Source organism: Crinia signifera, chromosome 6 (genome assembly GCF_055691185.1).
Source record: "Crinia signifera chromosome 6, ASM5569118v1, whole genome shotgun sequence".
Taxonomy (NCBI): domain Eukaryota; kingdom Metazoa; phylum Chordata; class Amphibia; order Anura; family Myobatrachidae; genus Crinia; species Crinia signifera.
The window spans coordinates 29,663,117-29,690,466 of NC_139222.1; the positions used below are offsets into that span (position 1 = coordinate 29,663,117).

The window sequence follows — 27,350 nt, forward strand, 5'->3', positions numbered from 1 at the left end:
CTTGTCCCACTCATAAAGCACCCCAATAAGCCTGTCCCATACCTTGTACCCCCATTTCCATCTCTTTGCACTTTTTAACCTGAAAACTGACATCTCATTATTGGCTAATTAAAAATAATAAAAAAAACATCAAAGTGTATAATTAGTATTATGGGGTGTGGCCAAGGGCTTCTGGGTGTGACCAAGTCCCGACATTTTTACCCCAAAATTGGGATTCTCCTCAACTTTTCACATGCTCAGAGTAGGTAAAGAAAATTTGCGATAAGCCCTATGGAGAATTATAGCATGGGTATAATAGGATAAGCTGCCATAAAGCAGGTTGTGAAAAAATACACATTTTCGCTATTTTTACCACAGAAATGGGTTATCGCGCTAATGTGTATAGGGAGACATGTGACAGACTTGTTCAAGAAGGTCTTAAGGGGCGTGGCCAAGCATGTGACAGTGGGATCATAGCCCATTAGAAACACCTGGACCCGGTTATTTATATGATGTGCTGCCTTCTGGAGAGGGTGTGTTCACACCGGTATCCGGACTGATTATAGAATTACTCTAGGACAGGTCGACAGGGTTTAAAGGTCGACAGACAATAGGTCTGTGGGAGGGTATCTGGCACTGTGGGGGCATATGTGTATCTGCCACTGCACTATTTGGGGCATATGTATATCACACCCTCATTTTCATTGGCCACACCCCATGTGGCTGCACCCGTACCGCCAGAGTATTTATTTAGGAGTGCGGGGTATGTGGCCTCACAGAGGTGACTTGATAGTAGGTCATGCCCCCAGATGTCCCTTCTTCTCTGCCTCTAGTGTTGGGAGGTATGTATGCGGCATATTGGACATTGCAGTGTGTGGCATATTGTGTCTGTGGCATTCTGTTTTTTTATTTTAGTAGCTCTTCAGGCGGTTTATTTTGTCTCGAGTAGCTCACGCCCCTTCCCCCCCCCCCCCCCCCAAAAAAAAAGGTTGGAGACCAGTGGTGTAGTGTAATGTGCATGTATGGGGTACTACTACCATGTGGCATGATATGTATAATGGGCACTACTACTGTGTGGAACAAAAGTATATAATGGGTCTACTCCTGGCCCTGTTTATTTATTCCTCCATATCAGTGGTCAGGGAACTCGGTCCTCATTACCCCACGCAGTGCATGTTTTGCAGGTCTCCTCACAGAATCACAAGTGAAATAATTATCTCCACCTGCAGACCTTATAAAATGTGTCTGTGAGTAATTAGTACACCTGTGCACCTGCTGGGTTACCAGCAAAACATGCACTGTGTGGGGTTATGAGGACCGAGTTCCCTGACCACTGCTCCAGATAGTACATTTTATATGCATTGGAATCTGGCCGACCAGATGTTGTAATTTTATATTGTAAGCTTGCGAGCAGGGCCCTCCTACCTCTATGCTGGTTTGTTACTACCAAGTTTGTTTTATCACTGTTCCAACTGTAAAACACAATGGAATATACTGCGCTATATACAAAACTAAATAAATAACATTATAAATTGGAGGCTCGTCCGGGATCCAAACATAGAAAATCTTGTATAGCCTACCTTATCAGACTCAAACAGATTCTATGCTAATTGTTACATCTAGAAAAAACAACATAGGAGTGCATTGTCCCTAGCTTAGAGGTCTATAAATTATTCACTTGGTTCCAGTGATGTCATTTATACAGCACAAAAATCTGTCAGGAAATGGTAGGTGGAAAAAAAAAGGGGAAGGCTTACTTTCACCTGTATAATTCACAACCTTATTTTGCCATACTAATGATATTTTTCATAGTTACGTCCAAGTTACATTGACAGTAAAAGCTTGTTTGAATAAAAAGACAGAATCATTATAACGTAGAAAAATCTGTTTACTTTTAAACCCAATAAGCTTCATTTTGACTTTTTGGGAAGATCAAACAATTGTTTGCAGATCATAGAAGTGACATAAAGTTACTTTACCAGACCTTTTATGATTTTCCAGTACATAACACTTCAAAGGACCTATTTTTCCTTTTTATTGTTCCTTTTCTTTGTGACACCACTGAGAACACGGACCTAGGAGTCATTTTGTAGATAAATAAAAACAAACCCAAAAGTACTTCCTGTGTGAATGCTATACATATGGCTTTTCACTAATATGCGTTCTCTGGTGTTTAACAAGATACGAGTTAGTGGAGAAAGATTTGCCACAGTCGGGACAAGAGAACGGTTTCTCTCCTCTGTGGCAGGTCTGGTGCAGGAGGAGGTAAGACCTCTGAGAAAAACACTTCCCGCAGTCGGAACAGGAATAGGGCTTCTCGCCCGTGTGGATTCTTTGATGCATGCAGAGACTGGCATTGCGGGCAAAGCACTTGCCACATTCAGAACAGGAAAATGGTTTCTCGCCCGTGTGGCATCTCTCGTGCAGAACGAGGTAGGATTTCTGAGTGAAGCATTTCCCGCAGTCCTCGCACGAGTATGGCTTCTCCCCCGTGTGGATGATCTGATGCCGGGTGAGATGGGATTTGTAAGCAAAGCATTTCCCGCACTCGGTGCATACGTATTGTTTTTTGCCTGTGTGGATCTTCTGATGAGATACGAGGTGCGATTTGCAGCTGAAGCTGTCCCCGCATTCAGAGCAGATGTAGATCTGTTCTCCGATAGGGCCCATGCTGCGGGCGATAATGTCTGAGGGATTAGGAAAATAATCCATGTGTTTAGAGAGGGGAAAGGACAGATCAGAGTGTCGGAACACCGGGTGACTGTTTGAGAGGATGGGATTTTCTCCTTCATTGTCTTGCGTGTTGTCTTCCATCTCAGAACCTGGAGAAGATGTGGGGTGTCCCTCTGGGATGTTCTGGTACAGACCTGTGGCGTTAATTAAAAAAAAACATTGTGAACGATCAATGACAGGAGTCATTTATTTTGGCAGGAATATCACTTTTTAGCATGTAGTTGCTAGGGTGCAGAATAAGGCTGATGCTGTAAGTCAGGGGTGGCCAAACCGGTCCTCGAGATCTACCAACGGTCCACGTTTTCCACACCGCCTAGCTGGTGCACCGCTGCAGTCATTACTAACTGTCACATTCCCCAGATCACCTAGCTGGTGCACAGCTGTAGTCATTACTAACTGTCACATTCCCCAGGTCACCTAGCAGGTGCACCGCTGTAGTCATTACTAACTGTCACATTCCCCAGATCACCTAGCTGGTGCACCGCTGTAGTCATTACTAACTGTCACATTCCCCAGACCACCTAGCTGGTGCACCGCTGTAGTCATTACTAACTGTCACATTCCCCAGATCACCTAGCTGGTGCACCGCTGTAGTCATTACTAACTGTCACATTCCCCAGACCACCTAGCTGGTGCACCGCTGTAGTCATTACTAACTGTCACATTCCCCAGACCACCTAGCTGGTGCACCGCTGTAGTCATTACTAACTGTCACATTCCCCAGGTCACCTAGCTGGTGCACCGCTGTAGTCATTACTAACTGTCACATTCCCCAGACCACCTAGCTGGTGCACCGCTGTAGTCATTACTAACTGTCACATTCCCCAGATCACCTAGCTGGTGCACCGCTGTAGTCATTACTAACTGTCACATTCCCCAGACCACCTAGCTGGTGCACCGCTGTAGTCATTACTAACTGTCACATTCCCCAGACCACCTAGCTGGTGCACAGCTGTAGTCATTACTAACTGTCACATTTCCCAGGTCACCTAGCTGGTGTACAGCTGTAGTCATTACTAACTGACACATTCCCCAGATCACCTAGCTGGTGCACCGCTGTAGTCATTACTAACTGTCACACATTCCGTAGATCACCTAGCTGGTGCACCGCTGTAGTCATTACTAACTGTCACATTCCCCAGGTCACCAAGCTGGTGCACAGCTGTAGTCATTACTAACTGTCACATTCCCCAGACCACCTAGCTAGTGCACAGCTGTAGTCATTACTAACTGTCACATTCCCCATGTCACCTAGCTGGTGCACCGCTGTAGTCATTACCAACTGTCACATTGTTAAACATGCTGCATTCATTCCTACTATAGATCCGCAGGTTGCCTAAGACACATGGACGGTTGGTAGATCTTGAGGAGGAGTATGTCCACCCCTGCTGTAAATGATATAAGGATAATACGGGACCCGCTGCTGTATAGCGTAACTCACCCGTGCTGATATCTGTAGGGATTTCCTCCTCCTTACACCGCTGGTTACCCCTCGTATACATCGTCTCTTCTCTTTCATCAATCTGTGAGATCAGCAGAACTTTCACATCTCCCAGATGCTGGCACTGTAAGGAAGGAAATACTGCGATTATCGAAGGACTGCACGTGTGGGAGGGAAATTAGCGACTGGATGCATATACATCGTTAACGCAATGTAGCCACAGTTTGATTGACAGGAAGCTGGCGTGTGTGCCCAATCATTTTTGGGGCGGGTCTCTGACGTCAGCACTGACCACTTCCAGCCGGTATCAGATGCAGATTAGTGCCAGCTTCGGACCCGCTCACATTTGCTCAGATGGAGAGGTGCCATCGATGTTTCGGGACTTGCCTGGATACAATCTGCGATGCATTTGCGTTTTTTTTTCTCTGTCTGGGCGGCGGCTTTCTATGCGCAGACCACTGCGATTTCCCAGATGCTGAATTAGGCCCTTACTTAGGAAGAGATTCATCAAACCTTCTAATGAGGACAGGTGGGGAAGCGGAGCAGAGCAGCCAATCAGATTGGGCCTAGCATTTATGAAGTACATTCTATAAAACGGTAGGTAGAAGCTAATTGGTTGCTGTGGGCAACTTCAACAGCCCTCTAGAGAAAGTTAGATGCATCTCCCCCGAAGTAAGTACGAGAGAACTCCCCCAGTTTCCTGGGGATGACGTTGACATGGTCAAAAGGGCGGCATTCAAAAAGGTCAACATGAGTTTTTCACATTTTTTTCCATGTTTATCAATACATTACTAGCAAAGTGGGCATCCAGTCAGATTCTAACAGTGTGCACCGTACCCAAAGCATGGCGAGCAAAACCAGGGAACGCGGTATCTTATATGGTGTCCATGTCGACTCTTGTCGACAGACAACAAAAACATAAAAAACCTCATGTCAGCCTTTTTTCACGTCGACCTTTTGACTACAATAGTGGGATCGACCCCTATGAATCATACTCGTTTCCTGAAGGCAACAGTGACGATGACCATCAATTGTGTTTCTCAATGAATCAAGGTAGGCGGCCATGTTGCTGTACTTCTGGAAACCCAGGCATTCCCTATCTATGTACCTCATAATCCTGCGGGGCAGCCTTCTCTTCCTCCGTACAGTGCTGTGGGTATGGAGGACTAGGGCTTCTCTCTGGTGTATCGCCGTTACTGGATCCAGCTGCAGGAAACACACAGTGACCAGATCACTCCTCCTGGCTCTCTGCCTGGGCTGACCGGTCAGGGGGATAATGGTTTGGCCGGCGGAACTTGCATAAAAACTTCCCCCGGAAGTGCCATTACCCTACTGGCCGGCTGGGCCCAGTGCTGGTTCTCAAAATACAGGGGACCCCTATTCATTTTGTCTACCGGATTTTTGGGAACCAGGTTCTGGTTCACAACAAAAAAAACTCTTTCCGCCGGGGGCTAGTTACGGTTACGCCGGGTTTTTTAAATTTATTTATTTTTTACACTGAAGCCTGCGCAGATTGGACTGATCTGTGCAGGCTAAAGCCAAGTACGCCTGGGAAAAGGAGTTGTATTTTCCAGGCGTATTTTCGCTGCAATTAGCGGCGGTATATTACATGAAAATAAGTGTAGGCAATCCTATACCACTGCCTACGAATATGCCAAATCCAGGCATATTTACGTTAGTAAATTTCCCCCAATATCTTTATATTCCAGATAAATTTTGGCTTACCCTTTGATCTTGGTGTTTGGTAACTCTCCACCTTCACATCCCTGTATAAATCACTCTGCTCATCCAAATATTCCATATCCTGTGTGGAGAGATAGGCAGCGACATCCTGACACCATATAGGAACCTGACACACACAGTGACCAAGCAGTCGCCTCTATGGTCACATCCCCTTCTGTTACTGTATAATGTCCCGTTCCCAGCAGTCACCTCCGGTCACATCCCCCAGTGTTACTGTATAATGTCCCATTCCCAGCAGTCACCTCCGGTCACATCCCCCAGTGTTACTGTATAATGTCCCATTCCCAGCAGTCACCTCTCCGGTCACATCCCCCGGTGTTACTGTATAATGCCTCATTCCCAGCAGTCACCTCTCCGGTCACATCCCCCGGTGTTACTGTATAATATCCCATTCCCAGCAGTCACCTCCGGTCACATCCCCCGATGTTACTGTATAATGCCCCATTCCCAGCAGTCACCTCTACGGTCACATCCCCCCGCTGTTACTGTATAATATCCCATTCCCAGCAGTCACCTCTCCGGTCACATCCCCCGGTGTTACTGTATAATGTCCCATTCCCAGCAGTCACCTCCGGTCACATCCCCGGTGTTACTGTATAATGTCCCATTCCCAGCAGTCACCTCTACGGTCACATCCCCCCGCTGTTACTGTATAATGTCCCGTTCCCAGCAGTCACCTCCGGTCACATCCCCCGGTGTTACTGTATAATGTCCCATTCCCAGCAGTCACCTCCGGTCACATCCCCCGATGTTACTGTATAATGCCCCATTCCCAGCAGTCACCTCTACGGTCACATCCCCCCGCTGTTACTGTATAATGTCCTGTTCCCAGCAGTCACCTCCGGTCACATCCCCCGGTGTTACTGTATAATGTCCCATTCCCAGCAGTCACCTCCGGTCACATCCCCCGATGTTACTGTATAATGCCCCATTTCCAGCAGTCACCTCTACGGTCACATCCCCCCGCTGTTACTGTATAATGTCCCGTTCCCAGCAGTCACCTCCGGTCACATCCCCCGGTGTTACTGTATAATGTCCCATTCCCAGCAGTCACCTCGCCAGTCACATCCCCCGGTGTTAATGTATAATGTCCCATTCCCAGCAGTCACCTCTACGGTCACATCCCCCGGTGTTACTGTATAATGTCCCATTCCCAGCAGTCACCTCTACGGTCACATCCCCTGGTGTTACTATATAGTGTCCCATTCCCAGCAGTCACCTCTCCTGTCACATCCCCCGCTGTTACTGTATAATGTCCCATTCCCAGCAGTCACATCCTCCCGCTGTTACTGTATAATGTGCCGTTCCCAGCAGTCACCTCCGGTCACATCCCCCGGTGTTACTGTATAATGCCCCATTCCCAGCAGTCACCTCTACGGCCACATCCCCCGGTGTTACTGTATAATGTCCCATTCCCAGCAGTCACCTCTCCGGTCACATCCCCCAGTGTTAATGTATAATGTCCCATTCCCAGCAGTCACCTCTCCGGTCACATCCCCCGGTGTTACTGTATAATGCCCCATTCCCAGCAGTCACCTCTCCGGTCACATCCTCCGGTGTTACTGTATAATGTCCCATTCCCAGCAGTCACCTCTCCGGTCACATCCCCGGTGTTACTGTATAATGTCCCATTCCCACCAGTCACCTCTGCGGTCACATCCCCCGGTGTTACTGTATAATGTCCCATTCCCAGCAGTCACCTCTACGGTCACATCCCCTGGTGTTACTGTATAGTGTCCCATTCCCAGCAGTCACCTTTCCTGTCACATCCCCCGCTGTTACTGTATAATGTCCCATTCCCAGCAGTCACATCGCCCCGCTGTTAATGTATAATGTGCCGTTCCCATCAGTCACCTCCGGTCACATCCCCTGGTGTTACTGTATAATGCCCCATTCCCAGCAGTCACCTCTCCGGTCACATACCCCGGTGTTACTGTATAATGCCCCATTCCCAGCAGTCACCTCTACGGTCACATCCCCCCGGTGTTAATGTATAATGCCCCATTCCCAGCAATCACCTCTACGGTCACATCCCCCGTGTTACTGTATAATGTCCCATTCCCAGCAGTCACCTCTCCGGTCACATTCCCCGTGTTACTGTATAACGCCCCATTCTCAGCAGTCACCTCTCTGGTCACATCCCCCGGTGTTACTGTATAACGCCCCATTCCCAGCAGTCACCTCTCTGGTCACATCCCACAGTGTTACTGTATAATGTCCCATTCCCAGCAGTCACCTCTCCGGTCACATCCCCCGGTGTTACTGTATAATGTCCCATTCCCAGGAGTCACCTCTCCGGTCACATCACCCGTGTTACTATATAATGCCCCATTCCCAGCAATCACCTCTCCGGTCACATCCCTGGTGTTACTGTATAATGTCCCATTCCCAGCAATCACCTCTCCGGTCACATCCCCGGTGTTACTGTATAATGTCCCATTCCCAGCAGTCAAATCCCCCGGTGTTACTGTATAATGTCCCATTCCCAGCAGTCACCTCTCCGGTCAGCAGCTGGATGATCTTGTTGGTGAGTTGCAGGATCTTCTGCTCATTGTCTCTGTCATGTATCAGTGAGTGAGGTGAAGAATCTGTGATGGGGCTCCGGGTCCATCTGGCTGATACACAGGGGCAGCTGCCATTTATCTTACACTCACTGGACTTCTTCAATGGTACATAATCCTATCATATTTTGAAAGACAATAATAAAATAAAAAAAAAAAATGGAAAATGTGTCAGTAAGTAATGAGTACACCTGTGCACCTGCTGGGTGACCTGGGACATGTGTCAGTGAGTAATGAGTACACCTGTGCACCTGCTGGGTGACCTGAGAAATGTATCAGTGAGTAATGATTACACCTGTGCACCTACTGGGTGACCTGGGAAGTGTCAGTGAGTAATGAGTACACCTGGGCACCTGCTGGGTGACCTGGGATACGAAAACTATTTGGGGTCCCGACTCCCGAGGGACAAGTTTGATGTATATGCACGTCCCAGTCAGGCAGATCTTTCCTTCTGTTAAATAGGGGAAACAAACGCAAAATGTGCCATAACTGTACACCTCACCTCTCCAGTCAGCAGGTAGATGATCTCCAGGGTAAGTTCTAATATCTTCTTAGTCATGTGACACCGCTCCTTGTCCATATCGGGGACTGTGACCGGTCTCTGGATAGAGACTATCTGTGCAATTAGACAAACACAGTTATTACATTCTCAGAGGGTTTATCAATATGGACTGTACCAATCCAACATGGGTCATAACAATCCCCTCCTTTATTTTAAAAATGTAATTTAAACTAGGATATTGCAGTAAGGCCAGATGCAGTCTGCAGTAAGACTGCACTGGCTTCACTGTGACTGCCAGTGCCTTCCTATTAGAAGACCGACCTGCCAGTCACCCAAGGCAGTCCGGGGCTGCCGCTTTGGCTTCCATGGGCTGCAGCTGAAGCAGCCCATAGAATCTGAGGCTGTACCGAGGCTGATACTGCGCATGTTATGGTCCCAGTGCCTGTCACCTACATTGTACAGGCACTGGGACCGTGATTTGGCTTCAATGGGCTGCAACTGAAGCAGCCCATAGAAGCTGGGGGTCTGTGCATGCGCATTACAGTGGCCAATAGTGCACAGTGCCAGTCCTGGTGCCTGTCATCTGTAATGGATCCGGGACTGTTGTGGTGCTGGTGGTGGGGGGTGCCAGCATCACGGCCACCCGTAGCCCCCTCCTATAATCAGGTAGGAGCCCTGGAATCCCCGCAGCACTTACAGAAATTCAATTTATTAGCCTTAACATTTCGGGGTACACCCCAATTTTCAAGAGGAAAATAAATAACCTCTGAAGATGGGGGTGTACAGTCTTTCTTGTAAAATATATGTATTCATCTACACTCTTATGGGGTGACTCTAGTTGTTTTGCAAAAGCAAACTCCTTTAATGGACAAAACCATGTGCACTGCAGGTGGGGCAGATGTAACATGAGCAGAGAGAGTTAGATTTGGGTGAGTTATTTTGTTTCTGTGCAGGGTAAATACTGGCTGCTTTATTCTTACAATGCAATTTCGAATTTCAGTTTAAAAACACACCCCACCGAAATCTAACTCTCTCTGCATTTATAAAACCGTTAATCTGATGCTGTAACTCATGTGAGTTAGAGAACTGGCATTGTTCTGCCTCCATCGACAATACATGTGAACGTTATTAACCTTAGGGGAATTAAACACATCTCATTGGTTGGAGCAAAACCACAGTATAAAACAGAGGAAACCCGATTGGAGAGAAGGACCTTTCATACAACACGACTGGGTCAAACAATAATTGTCGCATTAACATGTCATTGTAACAAGAGAGAGCACTGCTCTAAATAATTACAGATACTCCTGCAGGACCTTTACAATCCAGTGCCATCTTTATAGGCAAACTGGGCAGCTGCCCAGGGACGAACAATTTTAGGGGCCTCCGAGCAGGGGCGGAAGGAGCAAAATTATCTAAATGGATCCCAGCCTGCAGCTATACACTGGCGGATGCTGGAGCTGTCCTCCAATCTGAGTGCTGAAGCCGTTCTCTGCATTTGAAGAGAAGGCATGAGTATGCAAGAGGGGGATGTTATTTTTTGTGAGCACAGTGTGTAGCTAGTACACAGGGGTATTATCATACCAAGCAAAGGGGCAGATGTATCATAGCAGCGCTTATCGCGCCTCAATAGCGAGGCGAAGCAGGAAGGGACATCGACAACTCCCCCCTCCGGAGATGTCCCTTTCTGGAGATAGCGCATCAGTTAATACTGATGCGCTATCTCCTGTCCCCCGGCCGGCCGCACTGGGCATGCGCGGGATCTCGCTGTTCACGCGAGATCCCCAGCGCAGCCCAGACCTAACAGCAGGGTCAGCGCTGTCCCTGCTGTTTAGATAGGGCTTCGCCAGCCTGATGCTGGCGAAGCCAAACCCGGCTTCGTGCGAAACGGTCAGCGATGCTGACCGTTCATACATTTGGCCTGCTATCATTTTGATAGCAGCGCCGATATGGACAGGGGCGCATAGCGCCCCTGTCCATTACCGCATCCCGGCCGCTTCATACATGGGGAAGAAGCGGTATCAATGCACATAACGTGCGCTGATACCCTTCTCCCCCATAACGACGGATAATACATCTGCCCCAACGTGCGCTGATACCCTTCTCCCCCATATCGACACATCATACATCTGCCCCAAAGTGCTGTTTTGAAGATCTACATGTTAACAAATTTCACTGACCCGGCTGCATTGGATGCAACCACTTCTAAATGACATGGTGTTCACCACATCCTCCAGTGATGTAGTGTCCCAGAAGCCTTGCGAAAGGGAACTTTAAATACAGTGCAAAAAGGGGCACTCAGAAATATTCCATGATCTTTGCATTCTGAGTGCAGAGATCATCTGGGGTACTGATGATCAATCTCCTCAACTGGCACTGCATGAGAGGAGGGTTCATTGTGACACGAAGGTAATGTTCTTGGAGGTGGTTCTGGAATCCGTGGCGAACCAGAGAGGCTGGGGAATCCTTGGCCAACCAGAGAGGGCTGGGGAATCCGTGGCCAAAACGTAGAGGGCTGGGGAATCCGTGGACAACACGGAGAGGGCTGGGGAATCCGTGGACAACACGGAGAGGGCTGGGGAATCCGTGGACAACACGGAGAGGGCTGGGGAATCCGTGGACAACACGGAGAGGGCTGGGGAATCCGTGGACAACACGGAGAGAGCTGGGGAATCCGTGGACAACACGGAGAGGGCTGGGGAATCCGTGGACAACACGGAGAGGGCTGGGGAATCCGTGGCCAAAACGGAGAGAGCTGGGGAATCCGTGGCCAAAACAGAGAGGGCTGCGGAATCTGTGGACAACACAGAGAGGGCTGGGGAATCCGTGGCCAAAACGGAGAGGGCTGGGGAATCCGTGGCCAACTGAAGAGGGTTAGGGAATCCCCCAACAAATGGGTGGGGGAGGTGATAGATCTGTGTAGGGACCAACATGGGAAAATTAAGACCTAGAAGTAAAAATGTGACCTGGTTCCAATATTAGAGGGACAGTATGGGTGCAATGTGGGCGGTCACAAGGTGCAGAAGAAATGGTCGGAATGCCAGCACCTAGCAGCCATCTCTGCTCATTAAACAATCCCTTAGAATACAGGTGGATCTTTCCAATGTTCAATTAAGGAGTTATTGGTCACAATTTTTTTTTTTTATACCATCGTTTGAAAAATCTTATTGGAAAAGTATCGACAGCTACAACTTCTGTTTATTTGGGGGAAGAAGAACTAGGTTCCTAGCAGCGAGCATGATGCCCCCAGGCACCCAGTTACCCCCATAATGGCGACGCAGTACAAAGACGAAGGCTTTCCTATCACCAGAAGGTGAAGGCGGTCAAATAATAAAAGGTTCTGAGCAGTCGATGCAGACAGCAGCTGATGGGCTTCTCGTGTCCAGTTCATAATTCACCTTCCCCAGGAACAGTTCATCAGGAAAATGCAGCGGTAGTGGCTCATTCTTGGGGGTGTGGTCAGCCTCCAGAAGAGGTGTGGCCAGCCAACAAGACTTGGAAATGGTTGACACATTAAACCACCCGGATACCACATTAAATTGTGTATGGCCTGGGCCCCTGTATAAATATATTCCATGCATGATAATTGTATCATTTAAATGCACATTGTGGAACCATATCTCTATCGCAGGGGTTCCTCTTAGTGAACCGGGGCCACTATGGGTTTCTTCTGTACCCCCAGGTGCCAGTCCAACCCTGTCTACAGAATAGCATTGTGGGACAGCTTCTGGGGTCTGCAGAAGTTATGTTTCCTCTATCACAGTAATATAGTAATTACAGACTGAGCTTCCAATGGTAACACCTGGTATATATGGATCTCATTATAATACATGTAGTCTCATGCAGAGAGGTATCTGTCATCACACCTCCCCAATAACAGCAGTGCATATACAAATGAATGAAGGAGCAGATTATATAATAAACCTCATTGACCCCGTTCTATAGATATAACGTTGCAGAGAATACACAGCAGAAATGACTAATACCTGCCTTACCCTGCTGGTGTCTGGGCCTGGTCTCCACTACTCCTTCGCCCCCCTTCTTAAATAGGTGACAAAGGCAGAGCAGAACAAGATTGGTGTAGGCGCATGCGCAAACACCTAGCAGCAGATCCGTCCCTACTGCGCATGCGGATCTGGTCCCATTGCTGACGTCACGGGAAGTGAGAGCGATTCGCCGGCCATGACTGTTGTGGGCTTCGCCTGTGGTTTATTTACTCTTCCTCCACATGTCACGGCACAAAGGCGTCCATCACCATAGCAACAACGGGGCTGACTTGCTTAGTGTAAATTGGACCTGATATCTTTGTTAAAGCGCAACACTAAAGTTGTTAGGCTGTTATGTCATTGACATTGCAAAATTAGTGAACCTATATATCTAAAATACTGTAACAATAGTGCATTGCAAAGTATAACATAAAAAAATATGGTACTTGTGTAGTTTCACGGCGCCAGCATGGCGCCGTGCGTCTGAGTCCCCTTGCGGGGCTCGCTTCGCTCGCCCACACTGCGGGCTTGGTGGCTCGCTACGCTCGCCACGCTATTTAAAATCAACTCCATGCCAACATGGATAGAGGAGGTATGAACTATCCATGTAGGCATGGAGTTAAGTTACTTTTTTTGACATATTTCGTGGCGAGCGAACACCCGGAAGTAGCACGGCGCCATGCTGGCGCCGTGAAACTACACAACTACCAAAAATATATATATTTATACATAGTGTATATATGGGCGTCAAACAGAGATGTACGCCATGCCAATACTTAGTTGAGCACATAGGTGTATCTATAATGAGAGCAAAATGTGCACACCCTGCACCCATAAAATTATTCTTACCTGTCCAAAGCACCATGGTGAAGACATTAATCACTGGTAAAATGGATGCCACTGCCATTTTCCCAGTGATATGCACACGCATATACCATACCCTCCAACATATGAAGGCAAGAAATCGGTACACATTCAAAAAAGGGGGCGTGGCCACAGACAAAAGGAACCCCCCCTTTCCGAATGTGTTCTGGGCATTGGACTCAGACACAGACACGGCTCTGCTGGACTGCATTGCACAGCCGCTGGCATCCGGCTATATCGGCGGTACATGCATCGGGCGTCCTTTACAGCCCTGCGTGCTGATGTCATGACTCGGCTTGACGCACGCTGCCGTGACCGGTCCGCAAGGGACCTGGGAACGGGTGCTTCACTGCTGGGCAGTATTACCTCTTTACTCAATAAAGAGAGGATTGGGAGGAGCGTGCCACTAACTGGCAGCTGGTACTGGGGTTGTCAGCCCTAATACAAAGTGATACCAAAAGAGTGCAAGTGTTCCAGCGCCGGCTGTTAATTGTGAATGAATATACTCAATATATAAAATTAATTATCAATTTAATACAAAATAAATATAAAAATTACATATGGAATTCCATTAGTACAGAGATATTAAATTAAAAGCAGGTTATAGAGCATATTACCACTGAAGGTGCTTTTTGATGGTAATTGGTATGTGTCTCCTTTAAATGTATAGCGACAAACGATTGACCAGGTAGCCAGCAATTTCCAATGGGTTATCGGTGGAGAAGTATCAGATGGTATTGTCCACCGATAACCCATTTGCACAGAACCCTCTGCAAACCAATGATGATCAGTTGTTCCCATACACATTAAGGTTTGTGTACCTTGTCCTACAGCTTGGGGAACTATAATGAGGTTTTTTTTTATCTGGACCCTGAATTATCTGCAACAAGGCATACTCTCCCTTTAACAGGATTGGAAATTCACCAAAAGAGATATTAAAAATCACTGGCCCAAGTAGATACGCCTGGGGACCTCCACCGATAACCTTTCCCTCATGTAAATATACCCCATTTACTACAAATATCTTATCTGGCAAATAACTTCTTATACAATCAACAGATATGCATACTTGCCTACTTTTTAAAACTACTTTCAGGGAGATTATAGTTGGTAATAAAAATTTTCACAGTGCCCCATTGAGGGTGTGTGTCATGCTCCACCCAAAGGGCGTGTCTAGTTCCATATATGGAGAGATTATGAAAAGAGATTGTGAACGTGGCACCTAGAAGCGTGGGTGTGTACTGCTACATCTGAGAGGAATCTTTTAAAATGACGTATATCCAAATGTAGATGAGCCCCAAAGCAGTTAGTAAGAGATACTATACTTCGTAAAGTGCTGGGAAATGGTGCTGATGATTCTATGTAAATGTATCTGTGTCTCATTCCTTTTTCCACCCAAAAATTTAACAGTGTAATGTGGGCTAAAAGAAATGAGGGAGATTTCTAGACTAATGAGGGAGATTGCTGATATTTCAGGGAGTCTCCTGCAGAATGCAGGAGGGTAGGCAACTATGCAGATATGTAATCCAATCCTAAGCGTTCACATTTGTTTAGCAGTCTGTCAATGGCTGCCTTTATTTTGACCGTCGAGACTTCATACCGTATCTGCCACAAACCCGCCCCCCCCCCCGTTGCCTCTGCCTGCAGTTCCCCAGGAATTTACATGTAATAAATTGCATACGATTAAGCACATGTAAAAAATGTCATCAAGTGCCTAATCATATCTAACAAGTCAACGGGAGCTGCCGGGGAAATTAGGTCCGACTTGTCCTTCTAACATATGGGGGCCTTTACTCAGCGACTGAGACAGAATCAGCTGGAACAGGGACAAAGCTGATGTCACATGACTTCCCTGAAAATGCCTGGGCACGTGTGCGTTTCCCCTGACATAAAAGGGACGGTTACCACCCCAAACGCCGTTTTCTTCTCTCAATCAACTTCCGACTGGCCATCGATTAGAAATGTGCTTAGATTTTATCACTGGATGATCTCGCACATGCGTACTACGTGCCATGTCCATCGATAATCCGCCGGCCTGCAAATTTGCAGCCCAGCGATCGGGTCTGAATAACCCCCATATATAGATAAAACAGATAATAGATAGATACTAGACATAGATAATGAGATAGCATAGTTACTAATGAGAGAAAAAGAGAGGATAATAATACACTGATGAAGTGCTACAGTATAAATTAAATGCTCAATGGAGCAGCGCCACCTGGCGTCATGCTTGGGAACCGTTCCCATCAGCCAGTCAGCGCGGAGCATTGCGGGATATGTAGTTCTACGGCTCTCATATGGGTCTCATGCGCAGTGGGCCCGCCGGTGTCACTCCGGACAGGGCACACTGCGCCTGCGCCGAGGGGAGCCAGCTGGAAGCGCGCTGGTGACGTCACTCACAATGGAGTGGTTGCAGTGAATGATAGAAATGAGTGACACTGGCTTCCCTGTACTGAGCCTCAGCTGCTGCATATGAGTGAGTACAGCAAGTGCACTAGGGCTGAGTGAGCCATGGGGAGGTAGAGTCATATCCCTGCCATCAGCATCTGCACAGGGGAAATGATGCAGTGTGGGTCATTATAGCATCACGGTCCTATAGCTGGTAGATACTCACTCTCAGTATAGGGAGCAATGCTGTGCCCTAGAAGGGAAGGCACATCTTGTTCATCACCCTATCCCCAGATACTCAGTGTCACTATATAAATGAGCATGTGGTATGTGCATAAGGCTGCTGGCTTATCTTTTAACCGGCTATATTTGGGGAAATGGTCCAGTGGGTCACATACATACATAGGGGGTGATATCACAACCTGACCCTTAACCTCCCCGCTAGTCCCTAACCCTGTTCCACCCTCACCGCAGCCTAACCTATGTCCCACCAATAGTGCTTAAACCTAGCTCCCCCTTCCCCGGCCTGACCCAGCCGACTTACATTCCGGATGTCATCTGTCGGTATTCCGGCGTCGGCATCCTGATGTTTTAGAAGTTCCAGTGCCGTTCTTCTGAAGGTGTCATTATACCGAATGCCAGCATCCTGACTGCCACAATACTGACCGCATCCCTCATAATGTTAATATGTCGACACCAGAATGTCAACATATTTTTTTCTTAGCCTAATCCCAAAATGAACACAAACAATGTTCTGTCGACATTATGGTGCTGACATGATTAATGTCAATATTCTGAACATGTTGACATTGTGATCACGTCAGCATTTGTGAATGTCGACATAATGTCCATATCGACATTCACAACATTTCCAAACTGTGGCCCTCCAGCTGTTGTGAAACCACACATCCCAGCATGCCTTTCCATAGTTTTAGCATTCCCTAAAAGCAAAACTGTGGCAAAGCATGATGGGACTGTAGTTTCCCAACAGCTGGAGGGCCATAGTTTGGACATGCCTGGCCTACAGTATATCAATGGGGGAGAACCAGGTGGTTTCCCTCCATCAATGTCAAGCATAAACAAATAGTTTTTGTTTTGTTATTTTCGTTTTCTTTCTCCAAGGGGCCAGGACACAGAGCATAGCCCCGCCCCTGACACCCATGAAGCCCAACCCCTATGTTTTGAATGGCCCTAAGGACAATCAGTCAAAGAAAATGGATGACCTTCAATAGGAAAAACATCAATGGTTATCCATTGCATAATATTCTACTACCGATGGCCGCTTGCACTGCATCGTGATCAATCTCTATTCTAGTTTGCAAAAGGCGAGGACACTAACTTCACATGTGTGTGTGTGTGTAAAAGGAACCAAACGGCAAGAAACAAGATGGCCGGTGTATCTGGCCTAACTTCTTCATGGAGGAAGGACAAGGGCAGGAGTCTCATGACTGAGAGGATACTTAACCTCACCTTGGAGATCATCTACCTGCTGACTGGTGAGGTGAGGGCTTCTGGGAGTGTCTCCGTGATATTAACCTGAGTTCTTTTGCAAGGACAGAGAGAAAGTGAGACGAGTGTTGAAGCACAGGCAAGATCTTGGATGCACATATGGGATGCAGTGACCAGGGTAGAGGAGAGGCGACAGTCATTGGCCAACCATAGAAGGCGGGAGGGAGTGTGAAGGGAGGTGAGGTTGGAGATGTATGGAGCAGTGGAATTGGAGAGGGCCTTGTATGTGATAGTGAGGAGTTTGTAAAGGATTCTGTATGGAAATGGGAGCCAGTGCGGATGAGGGGAGTGGTGCATATGAGCAGTGGGAGAGGAAGATGAGTCTATCTGAGAAAAGATCAGAGGGTAGCGAATGAGTGTGGGAGGCCAGTGAGGAGAATGCTGCAGTAGTCAAGCCGCGAGATGACCAGTGATTGGATAATAAATTGCGCTCTGGGAGAGGAACGGTCTGTTGCAGGCGATGTTGCGTAGCTAGATCCGACTGGCTTGAGTCACATATTGGATGTGGGGGAGGAGAGGGAGGGAGGAGTCGGAAGTGACACCCAAGCAGTGGAGTTGGAGAAAGATGATGAGTTTGGTTTTGTCCATGTTGAGCTTCAGAGTGTACTCCAGGAGGAGATGGCGAGCGAGCGTTGTGGGGGAGAGGTCAGGAGAGCAGCGGTATAGTTGTAATGGAGGTGATATTGAAGGCTGAAAGAGCTTATGCAAGACGTGTGCAGGGAGAAAAGCCAAAGACAGAACCCTGGTGGACACCAATGGGGTGGATGGAAGGGGGCGAGGTGGAGCAGGAGGCAAACACAAAGAAGGAGCAGTTAGTGAGGTAAGAGGCAAACCAGGCAAGGACATCGCTAGAGAGCCCAATGGTCTGGAGGGTGCAGTGGAGGTTCCATAGTTTCGAAGGCAGCACAGAGGACCTGGAGGATGGGCAGAGAGAAGTAGCCCCTGGATTTTGCCAAAAACAGGTCATTGGTGACTTTGACCAGTGCAGGTCAGTGGAGTGGGCGAAAGTCAGAATGAAAAGAAACAAGGATGGAGGTGTAAGAGAGGAAGCTGGTGAGATGGCTGTAGTTTGGAGTTGAACTGCAGAAGAGAGATGGGACGGTAGCTAGCGGGTGAGGAAGGCTCAAGGTTGGGTTTTTTAATAATAGGTGAGACAAGAACATGTTTGAATGGTGAGGGAAGGATGCCGGAAGTCAGTGATAGGGTGAAGAGGTGACACAGAACACCTGGAGCCATTTAATGGACTTCTGGGTAATGGTAATACCCAGAAGCCTGTCCTCCTCTTGGAGAAAGTTGGTTAAATTGATCTAGATTAAACTTTTCAATGTGATTTTGCAAAATGTCATGTGTGCTTAAGTGTTGTCTTTGGACTCAGTAACTTACTGCTGCATTTCTCAAAATTAAGGACCATACAGTTGTGAAGAAGGAAACCGGTGAACGTGTCAAAGAACTTTCTCATCACTCACTGATACATGACAGAGACAATGAGCAGAAGATCTTGGAACTCTCCAACAAGATCATCCAGCTGCTGACTGGAGAGGTGACTGCTGGGAATGGGACATTATACAGTAACACCGGGGGATGTGACCAGAGAGGTGACTACTGGGAATGGGACATTATACAGTAACACCGTGGGATGTGACAGGAGAGGTGACTGCTGGGAATGGGACATTATACAATAACACCGGGGGATGTGACCGGAGAGGTGACTGCTGGGAATGGGACATTATACAGTAACACCGGAGAAAGTGGCCGGAGAGGTGACTGCTTGGAATGGGGCATTATACAGTAACACTGGGGGAAGTGTCCGGAGAGGTGACTGCTGGGAATGGGACATTATCCAGTAACACCGGGGAATGTGACCGGAGTGGTGACTGCTGAGAATGGGACATTATACAGTAACACCGGGGATGTGACCAGAGAGGTGGCTGCTGGGAATGGGACATTATACAGTAACATCGGGGGATGTGACCGGGGATGTGACTGCTGGGAATGGGACATTATACAGTAACACCGGGGGATGTGACCGGGGATGTGACTGCTGGGAATGGGGCATTATACAGTAACACCGGGGATATGTGCCTGGAGAGGTGACTGCTTGGAATGGGGCATTATACAGTAACACTGGGGGAAGTGTCCGGAGAGGTGACTGCTGGGAATGGGGCATTATACAGTAACACGGGGAATGTGACCGGAGAGGTGTCTGCTGGGAATGGGACATTATACAGTAACACCGGGGGATGTGACTGCTGGGAATGGGGCATTATACAGTAACACCGGGGGATGTGTCTGGGTAATGACTGTATTATTGTGTGTCAGGTTCCTATAAGGTGTCAGGATGTCACTGTCTATTTCTCTATGGAGGAGTGGGAGTATATAGAGGAACACAAGGATCTGTATGATGATGTCATGATGGAAAATCACCTGCCGCTGACATCACTGGGTAAGAGGAAGTATTTTATTTTAGCCCTGTGATTTGTTGTTTATACATGGGAGCGGGTGTGAGTGATCACTAGTACATTCAGGAAAGTAGACCCTAAGCTTATACCTATGCATGGAATGTGTACGATATACCAGCGCTCCCCATCCCAAACGGCGGAATCCTGGTGTGTTTTTGTAACCCTAACATAGCCTTCCCGCAGCCTAGATCTAATCATCCCCTTCGGCAGCCTGACCTTCCCTCTAGTGAGTAACCCTCATACTCATCACTGAGATTCCACAGCCAGGATTCTGACCGTCTGGGTGGTGAGCGCTGGGATATAGACAGCATCCTCATTACAGGCCATTTATTTGCACATTCTCTGGTAAACCCTATCACATACGCAATGACACCACAATGGAAGGACCATTAAACATAACAGAAGATCCGATTGAGCCAGGTAGACCGGCATTGTCATACCGCCTTGTGTTCTAGAACCCTGGTACTCATGTCTATTCCGCCACTGAATGTTTAGCATCACTTTGTTTGTTTCTTACAGATGAATACGGTGACTCACCAGAAAGTAATCCCTCCCCTCTCCTATCACCAGAAAGTAGTCCCTCCCCTCTCCTATCACCAGAAAGTAGCCCCTCCCCTCTCCTATTACCACAAAGTAGTCCCTCCCCTCTCCTATCACCACAAAGTAGTCCCTCCCCTCTCCTATCACCAGAAAGTAGTCCCTCCCCTCACCTATCACCAGATGACAGCCGAGAATACAGGGAGCGATCAGAGGTAACGTACGAATTTCATCTACTTTTCTTTCTTTTATTGAACTTATAAAAAACACACTTACGCAACATAAACAACCCTGATGCATTCATATTTTACCTCAGTGGTCCTCAAACATGGTCATCAAGGCACACCAACAGTCCAAGTTTTAAGGCTATCCGGGCTTAAGCACAGTCCGATTCAGGCTTGTTCGGAAGGGGATGAATTTGGTCCCATTATGATGGTGGGGGGGTCTGTGCATGTGCATACTGTTTGTGCGAATGCCTTCGGTGAGTATCTTCTGATGCCGCCACCTAAGTGCTGTCCTCCCCTACCTAAAAGTACTCAGCCTAGCAAATGATGATACCATCTGTGCGTAAGCAGGGATAGACATAAACCCTGGACCGTTGGAGTGCTTTAAGGACCACTGTTCTACCTGATGGGAATAAAAGAATGCTTCGCTTGGAGTCGGATCAGATTTACAATTTAAGGTGGAGGGTACTACATGGTGCAAGATCATTGACTTTCCCGTAATGCCTATAGACGGACCAGTGCTATATAATAAGTGTAGCGCATGCAGTGGATTTGGTGGCCTGCCACGTCAATTAACATTTGTGTAATCTTGGTGATGTGTTAGGATGAAGACTTGAACATTGTGGTAGTTGATATTGACACACAGACCGAGGTAGACCCAATGGACATTCAGATTAAGGAGGAGGACATCCCTACAGATATCAGCACAGGTGAGGAATAATCATGCACTACAAAAAAAGCCCCATACATTGTTCGTGTTGCGTTCACAAGAACATGGTCAAGAACAGTTCTGAATGACCTCTACTATGGGCAACTCTCCCGTCCAACTCGGTGTTAAATAAATAATTGCAGGTCTGTTTAATGGCCGGCACTCTGTGGACATTGACAAAAGGCGCACATGCAAAACGTCATGGCAATGTTCAAAACATAAAAAAAGCTTGGTATGAGTTTTTCACAATTTTTTCTTCGCAATGCTTAGGGGGGTATTCAATCGGTCGTGTTCCCGCAGCCATCTCCCGACAGGGGAGATGGCTGCGGGGCCCTATTCAATGCTGTCTTCCCCGACAGCATTGAACAGGGGTTCTGCGCAGAACGAGCCCGACATCACAAGCTGTCGGGCTCGTTCTGCCGAGAAAAGCCGGAAATAGGCGAGCTCCCGGCCGGAGCTCGTCTATTTCCGTCATCAACTCGCGGCCACGCCCCCTTCTCGCCGCTCGGTGGCCGGGACATTGAATCCCGACTGCCGAGCTCCAGGCGAGCTGACCGAGAACGGGACAGGGGCACGGCTGTCGCACTAGCTCGACAGCCGTGCTCCTGACATTGAATACCCCCCTTAACCATCTAAACAGACTCCGATTGGGAACGTAGACGTGTGGCCGGTGCAGCGGTAGCAAAGTGGGGCACCTAGTACGAAGCAAGGCGAAAGAAGCGAAACACGTGAAGATCGTGACTGACAAGTGTTGAAATTGATGCAAAAAACAATGAAAAACCTCATGTCGGTCTTTATCTTGTGTTAACAGCGATTGGTGGAAATGGACTGTTTGTTAAAATAGAGGGAATGTTGCCCCAACCATGGGCAGCATGGCAGCCGCTGTCGCTCTGTGGTTGCTGGTTTCAGCAGGTGGGAACTGAGCAAAATACATCCGGCCTATTGATAAGAGACTAAGGCCAGATGACAGATGTATCAAGCTTAAAAAAGTGATAAAATGTAGAGTGATACACAGCCAGCCAATCAGCACCTACCTGTCATGTCACAGGCTGGGTTTGAAAAAGAACAGGTGGAAGCTGATTGGCTGGTTGTTTATCACTCTCCATTTTATCACTTTTGAAGCTTGATGCATCTGGCCCCAAAGCTCCCGCAGAGATTTACCACAGACTTGTGATCTAGAGCCTCTAGGGGGCTATGTATGAAGCAGCGAGAAGAGCTTATATATATAATTTCTAAAATTCACTTGATAAATGTTTCCTCAAAGCTGATTAGTTGCCATTGGCAACTTCTCCATTAGCTTTCATATCTGGCTCAAATAGGGCAAAATTACCTCATTCCTTCAGAACCGCCAGAATCTGCAGCCATCTTGATTCATGAGCCACTTTTATATACTCGTTAATCATTTTGTGTTTCAACAGGTATTCACTACAACAGGGATTCTCCTAGTTTTCCTCAAGACAGCAACGAACCATTCCAGGCCGAAAAAGGTGCCGCCGTTACCTCAGACGTGGAAGACTTCTACGCCGATCTGTCATCAGATCACCCAGAACCTGGAAAACTATCCCATAATGATCTAGGCCCAGCGGACAAGCAGAAAGGCAAATTTCCATGCCCGGAATGCGGGAAACATTTCAATTCTAGCTCGTACCTCGTTATCCATCAGATGATCCACACAGGGGAGAAACCGTTTACCTGCTCTGACTGCCAGAAGTGTTTCCGGCAGAAGTCGGAACTTACCGTGCACAAGCGGACTCACACGGGGGAGAAGCCATTTTCCTGTCCCAATTGCGGTAAATGCTTCAGGCAGAAGTCCTATCTCATTATACACCAGAGAATACACACGGGGGAAAAACCGTACGCCTGTCTTGACTGTGGGAAATGCTTCATCAGTAGTACATACCTAGCTTCTCACCAGAGAAATCATAGGGGGGAGAAATCCTTTGTTTGTCCCCAGTGTGGCAAGAGTTTTCGTCACAGAGCCGGGCTGGTTTCGCACCAGATCACTCACACGGGGGAGAAATCGTTTGAGTGTCTCCAGTGTGACAAGACTTTCAGGCAGAGGTCAGGGCTGGTAGCACATCAGAAGACCCACACGGGGGAGAAGCCATTTATCTGCTCTGAGTGCGAGAAGTCCTTCTACAGTCACGCCAAGATGAGGGAACACTATAAGATACACACCGGCGATAAGCCATACAAATGTCGTGACTGTGGCAAATGTTTCAGCCAGAGATCCCAGCTCGTCTCCCACCAGAAAATCCACAGCGAGGAGAAGCCCTATGTGTGCTCCGAGTGCGATAAATGTTTTAAGAGGTCCACCCATCTTGTCAAACACCAACGAGTCCATAGAAAAGAATTCTTGCTATAGGACAGTAGCGGCATGTGTGATGGTCACTGCTTGGCGCTAAAGGGACGTAATGCCTATAAATATATATATTCAAAGCCCATATATTTTAAAGAGCTCTTTTTCTAGAATAAAAGCAGGTTCATGGAGGTAAATTTGCCAACCAAACGGGGAAAAAACGCAGACGGTGAGACTTATTCCTAGAGAGAGAGAGAGAAAACAAATTACCAACCAATCAGGTCCTGGCTGTCATTTTGCAAAGCATCCTGTAAAATGACAGGAGCTGATTGGTTGGCACTTTTGCCTATGACAACCAATCAGCTTTGATGTAACATTATATATGTAGCAGCTGATTGGTTGCCATGTTCAACGTCTCCACGTGCTCACTTCTCCACTTTTTTCATTGGTTCACGAGTAGACCGCACAGTCACATTACATTTGTGTTTGTCAATATGAAATAATGAACGGTTTAAGTGCATTATACAGCAACAAAAAAAACAACAAAGAAGATATACTTTCCCATGATGCTTTCTATAGTTACGTTTGTCCGTTCAGCCTACAAATTTACCTCAAACCATAAATGTCAAGTTCACCCAAGCTAGTGAGAACAAGATGGAGTCCATCTTTAGACAATGAAGGTCCTGGGTGAAAGGGTCACTGTGGGGCTTCATGACTTATGAGCTGTGAGAGAACCACCATTACAATACCGGTCATTGTATTTAGATGTAGGTGTATTTTGAGGGCGTAAACTCAGCGGCTTTATGTGTGCAGCTGCCCATCTTAGCAAGAGTTAAAAGCTGAGAGTCCTTCAGATAAATGCGGCTGACTAATCAATTTGGCCAAAGCTCGGAGAAAGGTAGGTGGCTGCTGTCACCCAAATCCGCTCTTTGAGTGAAGTACCGCCAGTGACCGCTAGAGACCACTCGAAGGACCAAATTACTCCTTTGTGTATTAAAAGATGTCAACAGAAAGTGAAAGCAATTTTTGCAGGGACACTGACTTGTTTCAAACTTGCTGGATCCGGAGAGAGGTAACTGTGAAGACAGAGATTGGAGGTAGGAGCAGATAGGGACTGGGGGTGGAGTTTGTGAGCTAAAAACTGTCACGGCTCAAAGTGAAAGTACATAGCAGAAGCAGCCATTTTGATGAGCTTTTAACTAGTATAAGCTATGTTTATGATGTCAACATTGGCCGTGTCCACATGGATGGTATGTTGATAATATTACAATGTCAACTGGCAGGTTTTCATCTCTTCAGTCCCTAACGTTGACCTCAACACTCTCAATGTCAACATTTTGCAGATGTTGACATTTTAACTATTGCCGACATCAATGGCAAACTTCGGTACTTGTGTATTAGCCGGGCACCCAATTAGCATACGTACATAGGCGTAGGGTAAGCTACGATGTCTGCGTAGTCCAACGGCTGCCTAGCGTAGTTAGCGTAGTGACTCCGCGGCAGCCCGGCTCTGTCCCCGGCGTCCATGCCAAGCCTAGTGAGTGCCTCTCACACAGCGCCGGTAACCTCCAGATCCCCTGCGCTGGTGGACGCCTGTAGAGAGGGGATCGTGCGAGCGCCGGCGGAGTGGTGCTCCAGTTGTCTGAGATGCAGGTGCGTCTCAGACGCTCCTGCGTCTTAGTAATTATTAGCACGTGCGCCTCATGCATAAAGGGGGTATGCTGGCGCAAGTGCGTCCTATGCACAATAAAGGAGGCATTTTCAAACCCCCACTATCCACGCCAGCCCGAAGCGTGATGAGCACAGCGAGCCCCGCGAGGGGACGCGTTACCCTGACCTGTTCATACCCCCACTATCCACGTCGGCATGGAGTTGATTTCATAAAGTGTGGCAAGCCGCCGAGCCCGAAGCGTTGTGAGCGCAGCAAGCCCCGTGAGGGGATCCGGAACACGTGAAGTAATCCGCGTCCCCTCGCCACGCTTCGGGCTCGGTGGCTCGCTGCGCTCACCACACTTTAGAAAATCAACTCCACACCTGCTATATCATACATCTGAGACAGTAATGAAGACGTGTTAACTTGTAACAGCCATTACAGTGTCACTTCAGCTATGACAGGGACACTGTCTGAATATGCTGATTCTGACAGGGACGCTCACAGGAACACTGCGCTACTTCTGACTGATTACTCTAACTACGCTGGCCGCGGGGAACACTACGCTGATTCTGACAGCGCCGCTACGCTAACTACGTACCGGGCGCCAGGCTAATACACAAGTACCCAAAATAAATGAAGTAAAACCCCACAAAAATCTAACTCTCTGCATGTTACATCTGCCCCACCTGCAGTGCAGCATGGTTTTGTCCATTTAAGAAGTAATTTGCCTTTGCAAGTGAACCAGAATAACGTCCAATAGGCGATCATTGTTAACAATATGCACAATAAGGTTATCGTTAACAATATTTTTGTGCATAAATGGCAAGATTCCTTTTCTTTATTTTTAGCTTCGCCCTCTACACCCCATTCCCAGGAACGATCTCCTCATCCTGCCACCGGAACATGAAAGATACCGTGCTACATGAGTTTACATATGCAGCTGCGATTTTTCTTGCACGGGATTAGCGGACATTTTGTGCACAGAGAAGCCTCTTTTTCAGCGCCTCACATCTGCTGCTCACGCACGTCAGTCTCACCTTCGGAACTCTGAGCAACCCTATGCCGTTTCCGGGTGAGCGGCTGACCTAGGACACCGTGACCTTTCCAGGACTTACCCATAAACAGTCCGGACACGCATGTTATGTTTAACCACTCCCATTACCTTTCCCTTAAACACTGACTGCATGCATCTCTGAAACAGGGGGTGCCATTGATATGGGGCCCAGAGGCTTAGGGGGCCTGGGACACGGGTCATATACTGTAGGGGCCCATTTATCATTTAACACCTGCGGCTAATTTTTTCGGGGGTTATATATTAAGTATGGATGGCACATATGTAGAAGTATCTCTGACACCCAATGGCGTAACAATAGCCCCGCGGAGGCGCTGAGTAGGTGTGGGCGCCAGGGGTCTGATTGATGCGCTTCCCTAGCTCTGCCTTACCCTGCTAGCGCTGCTTGCTGTTGACGACACCGCCGGCTGTGTGGCCGGGACCCGCAGATAAACTTGTTTCCGGTCCGGGCTCTCCTCCAGGAACAAAAAGTCCACCCCTTACAGCAGACACTTATTAAGGATGCTAGAGAAGGCTCCTCTAGCATCCTCAAAAAATGTCTGCTGTAAGGGGGCGGACATTTTGTGAGAGCTATTTTTGCCATTATCAGGAGCCGGGACGGCAGACAAGGAGATTGCGGGTCCCGGCTACACACCCGGCGGCAGCAGCACCAGCGGAGTGGGGGAGGGAGGGCTTTATTTTATGGGGAGG

General features: G+C 47.8%; 2 protein-coding genes across 6 annotated transcripts in view; one reads left to right on the forward strand and one right to left on the reverse strand.

The window, feature by feature from the left end:
• Positions 1-1,704: 1,704 nt before the first annotated feature.
• The window catches only part of LOC146009563 (uncharacterized), a 38,673-nt gene continuing 13,027 nt past the window's right edge, over positions 1,705-27,350 (reverse strand). Inside the window, exons 10-16 of the mRNA XM_083150009.1 lie at positions 12,955-12,981; positions 8,960-9,073; positions 8,393-8,575; positions 5,879-5,957; positions 5,262-5,359; positions 4,154-4,277; positions 1,705-2,846 (exon numbers count right to left, since the gene is read on the reverse strand). Of these exons, the coding sequence (XP_083006135.1) occupies positions 2,113-2,846; positions 4,154-4,277; positions 5,262-5,359; positions 5,879-5,957; positions 8,393-8,575; positions 8,960-9,073; positions 12,955-12,981 (1,359 nt within the window). The 3' untranslated portion in view covers positions 1,705-2,112. The remainder of the gene's footprint in view (positions 2,847-4,153; positions 4,278-5,261; positions 5,360-5,878; positions 5,958-8,392; positions 8,576-8,959; positions 9,074-12,954; positions 12,982-27,350) is intronic.
• LOC146010181 (uncharacterized) lies at positions 16,147-27,137 on the forward strand. 5 transcript variants are annotated; one of them, XM_083151171.1, is made up of 7 exons: positions 16,147-16,285; positions 17,320-17,693; positions 19,112-19,246; positions 20,026-20,149; positions 20,685-20,917; positions 21,531-21,636; positions 23,054-27,137. In XM_083151171.1, the coding sequence occupies exons 4-7, from the start codon at positions 20,065-20,067 to the stop codon at positions 23,998-24,000; spliced, it is 1,371 nt and encodes a 456-aa protein (XP_083007297.1). In that variant the 5' UTR covers positions 16,147-16,285; positions 17,320-17,693; positions 19,112-19,246; positions 20,026-20,064; the 3' UTR covers positions 24,001-27,137. The 5 variants fall into 5 exon arrangements, with proteins under 5 accessions (XP_083007297.1, XP_083007296.1, XP_083007294.1 ...); XM_083151170.1 differs by having other exon boundaries at positions 17,563-17,698; positions 23,054-27,136; XM_083151168.1 differs by having other exon boundaries at positions 17,320-17,698; positions 23,054-27,135.

Coding starts and splice junctions, on each gene's coding strand:
- LOC146010181 (XM_083151170.1), top strand. CDS start 17,585: ATGGCCGGTGTATCTGGCCTAACTTCTTCATGGAGGAAGGACAAGGGC. Junction 17,699..19,111: donor TCTACCTGCTGACTGGTGAG/GTGAGGGCTTCT, acceptor CTCAAAATTAAG/GACCATACAGTTGTGAAGAA. Junction 20,150..20,684: donor CCTGCCGCTGACATCACTGG/GTAAGAGGAAGT, acceptor TGTTTCTTACAG/ATGAATACGGTGACTCACCA.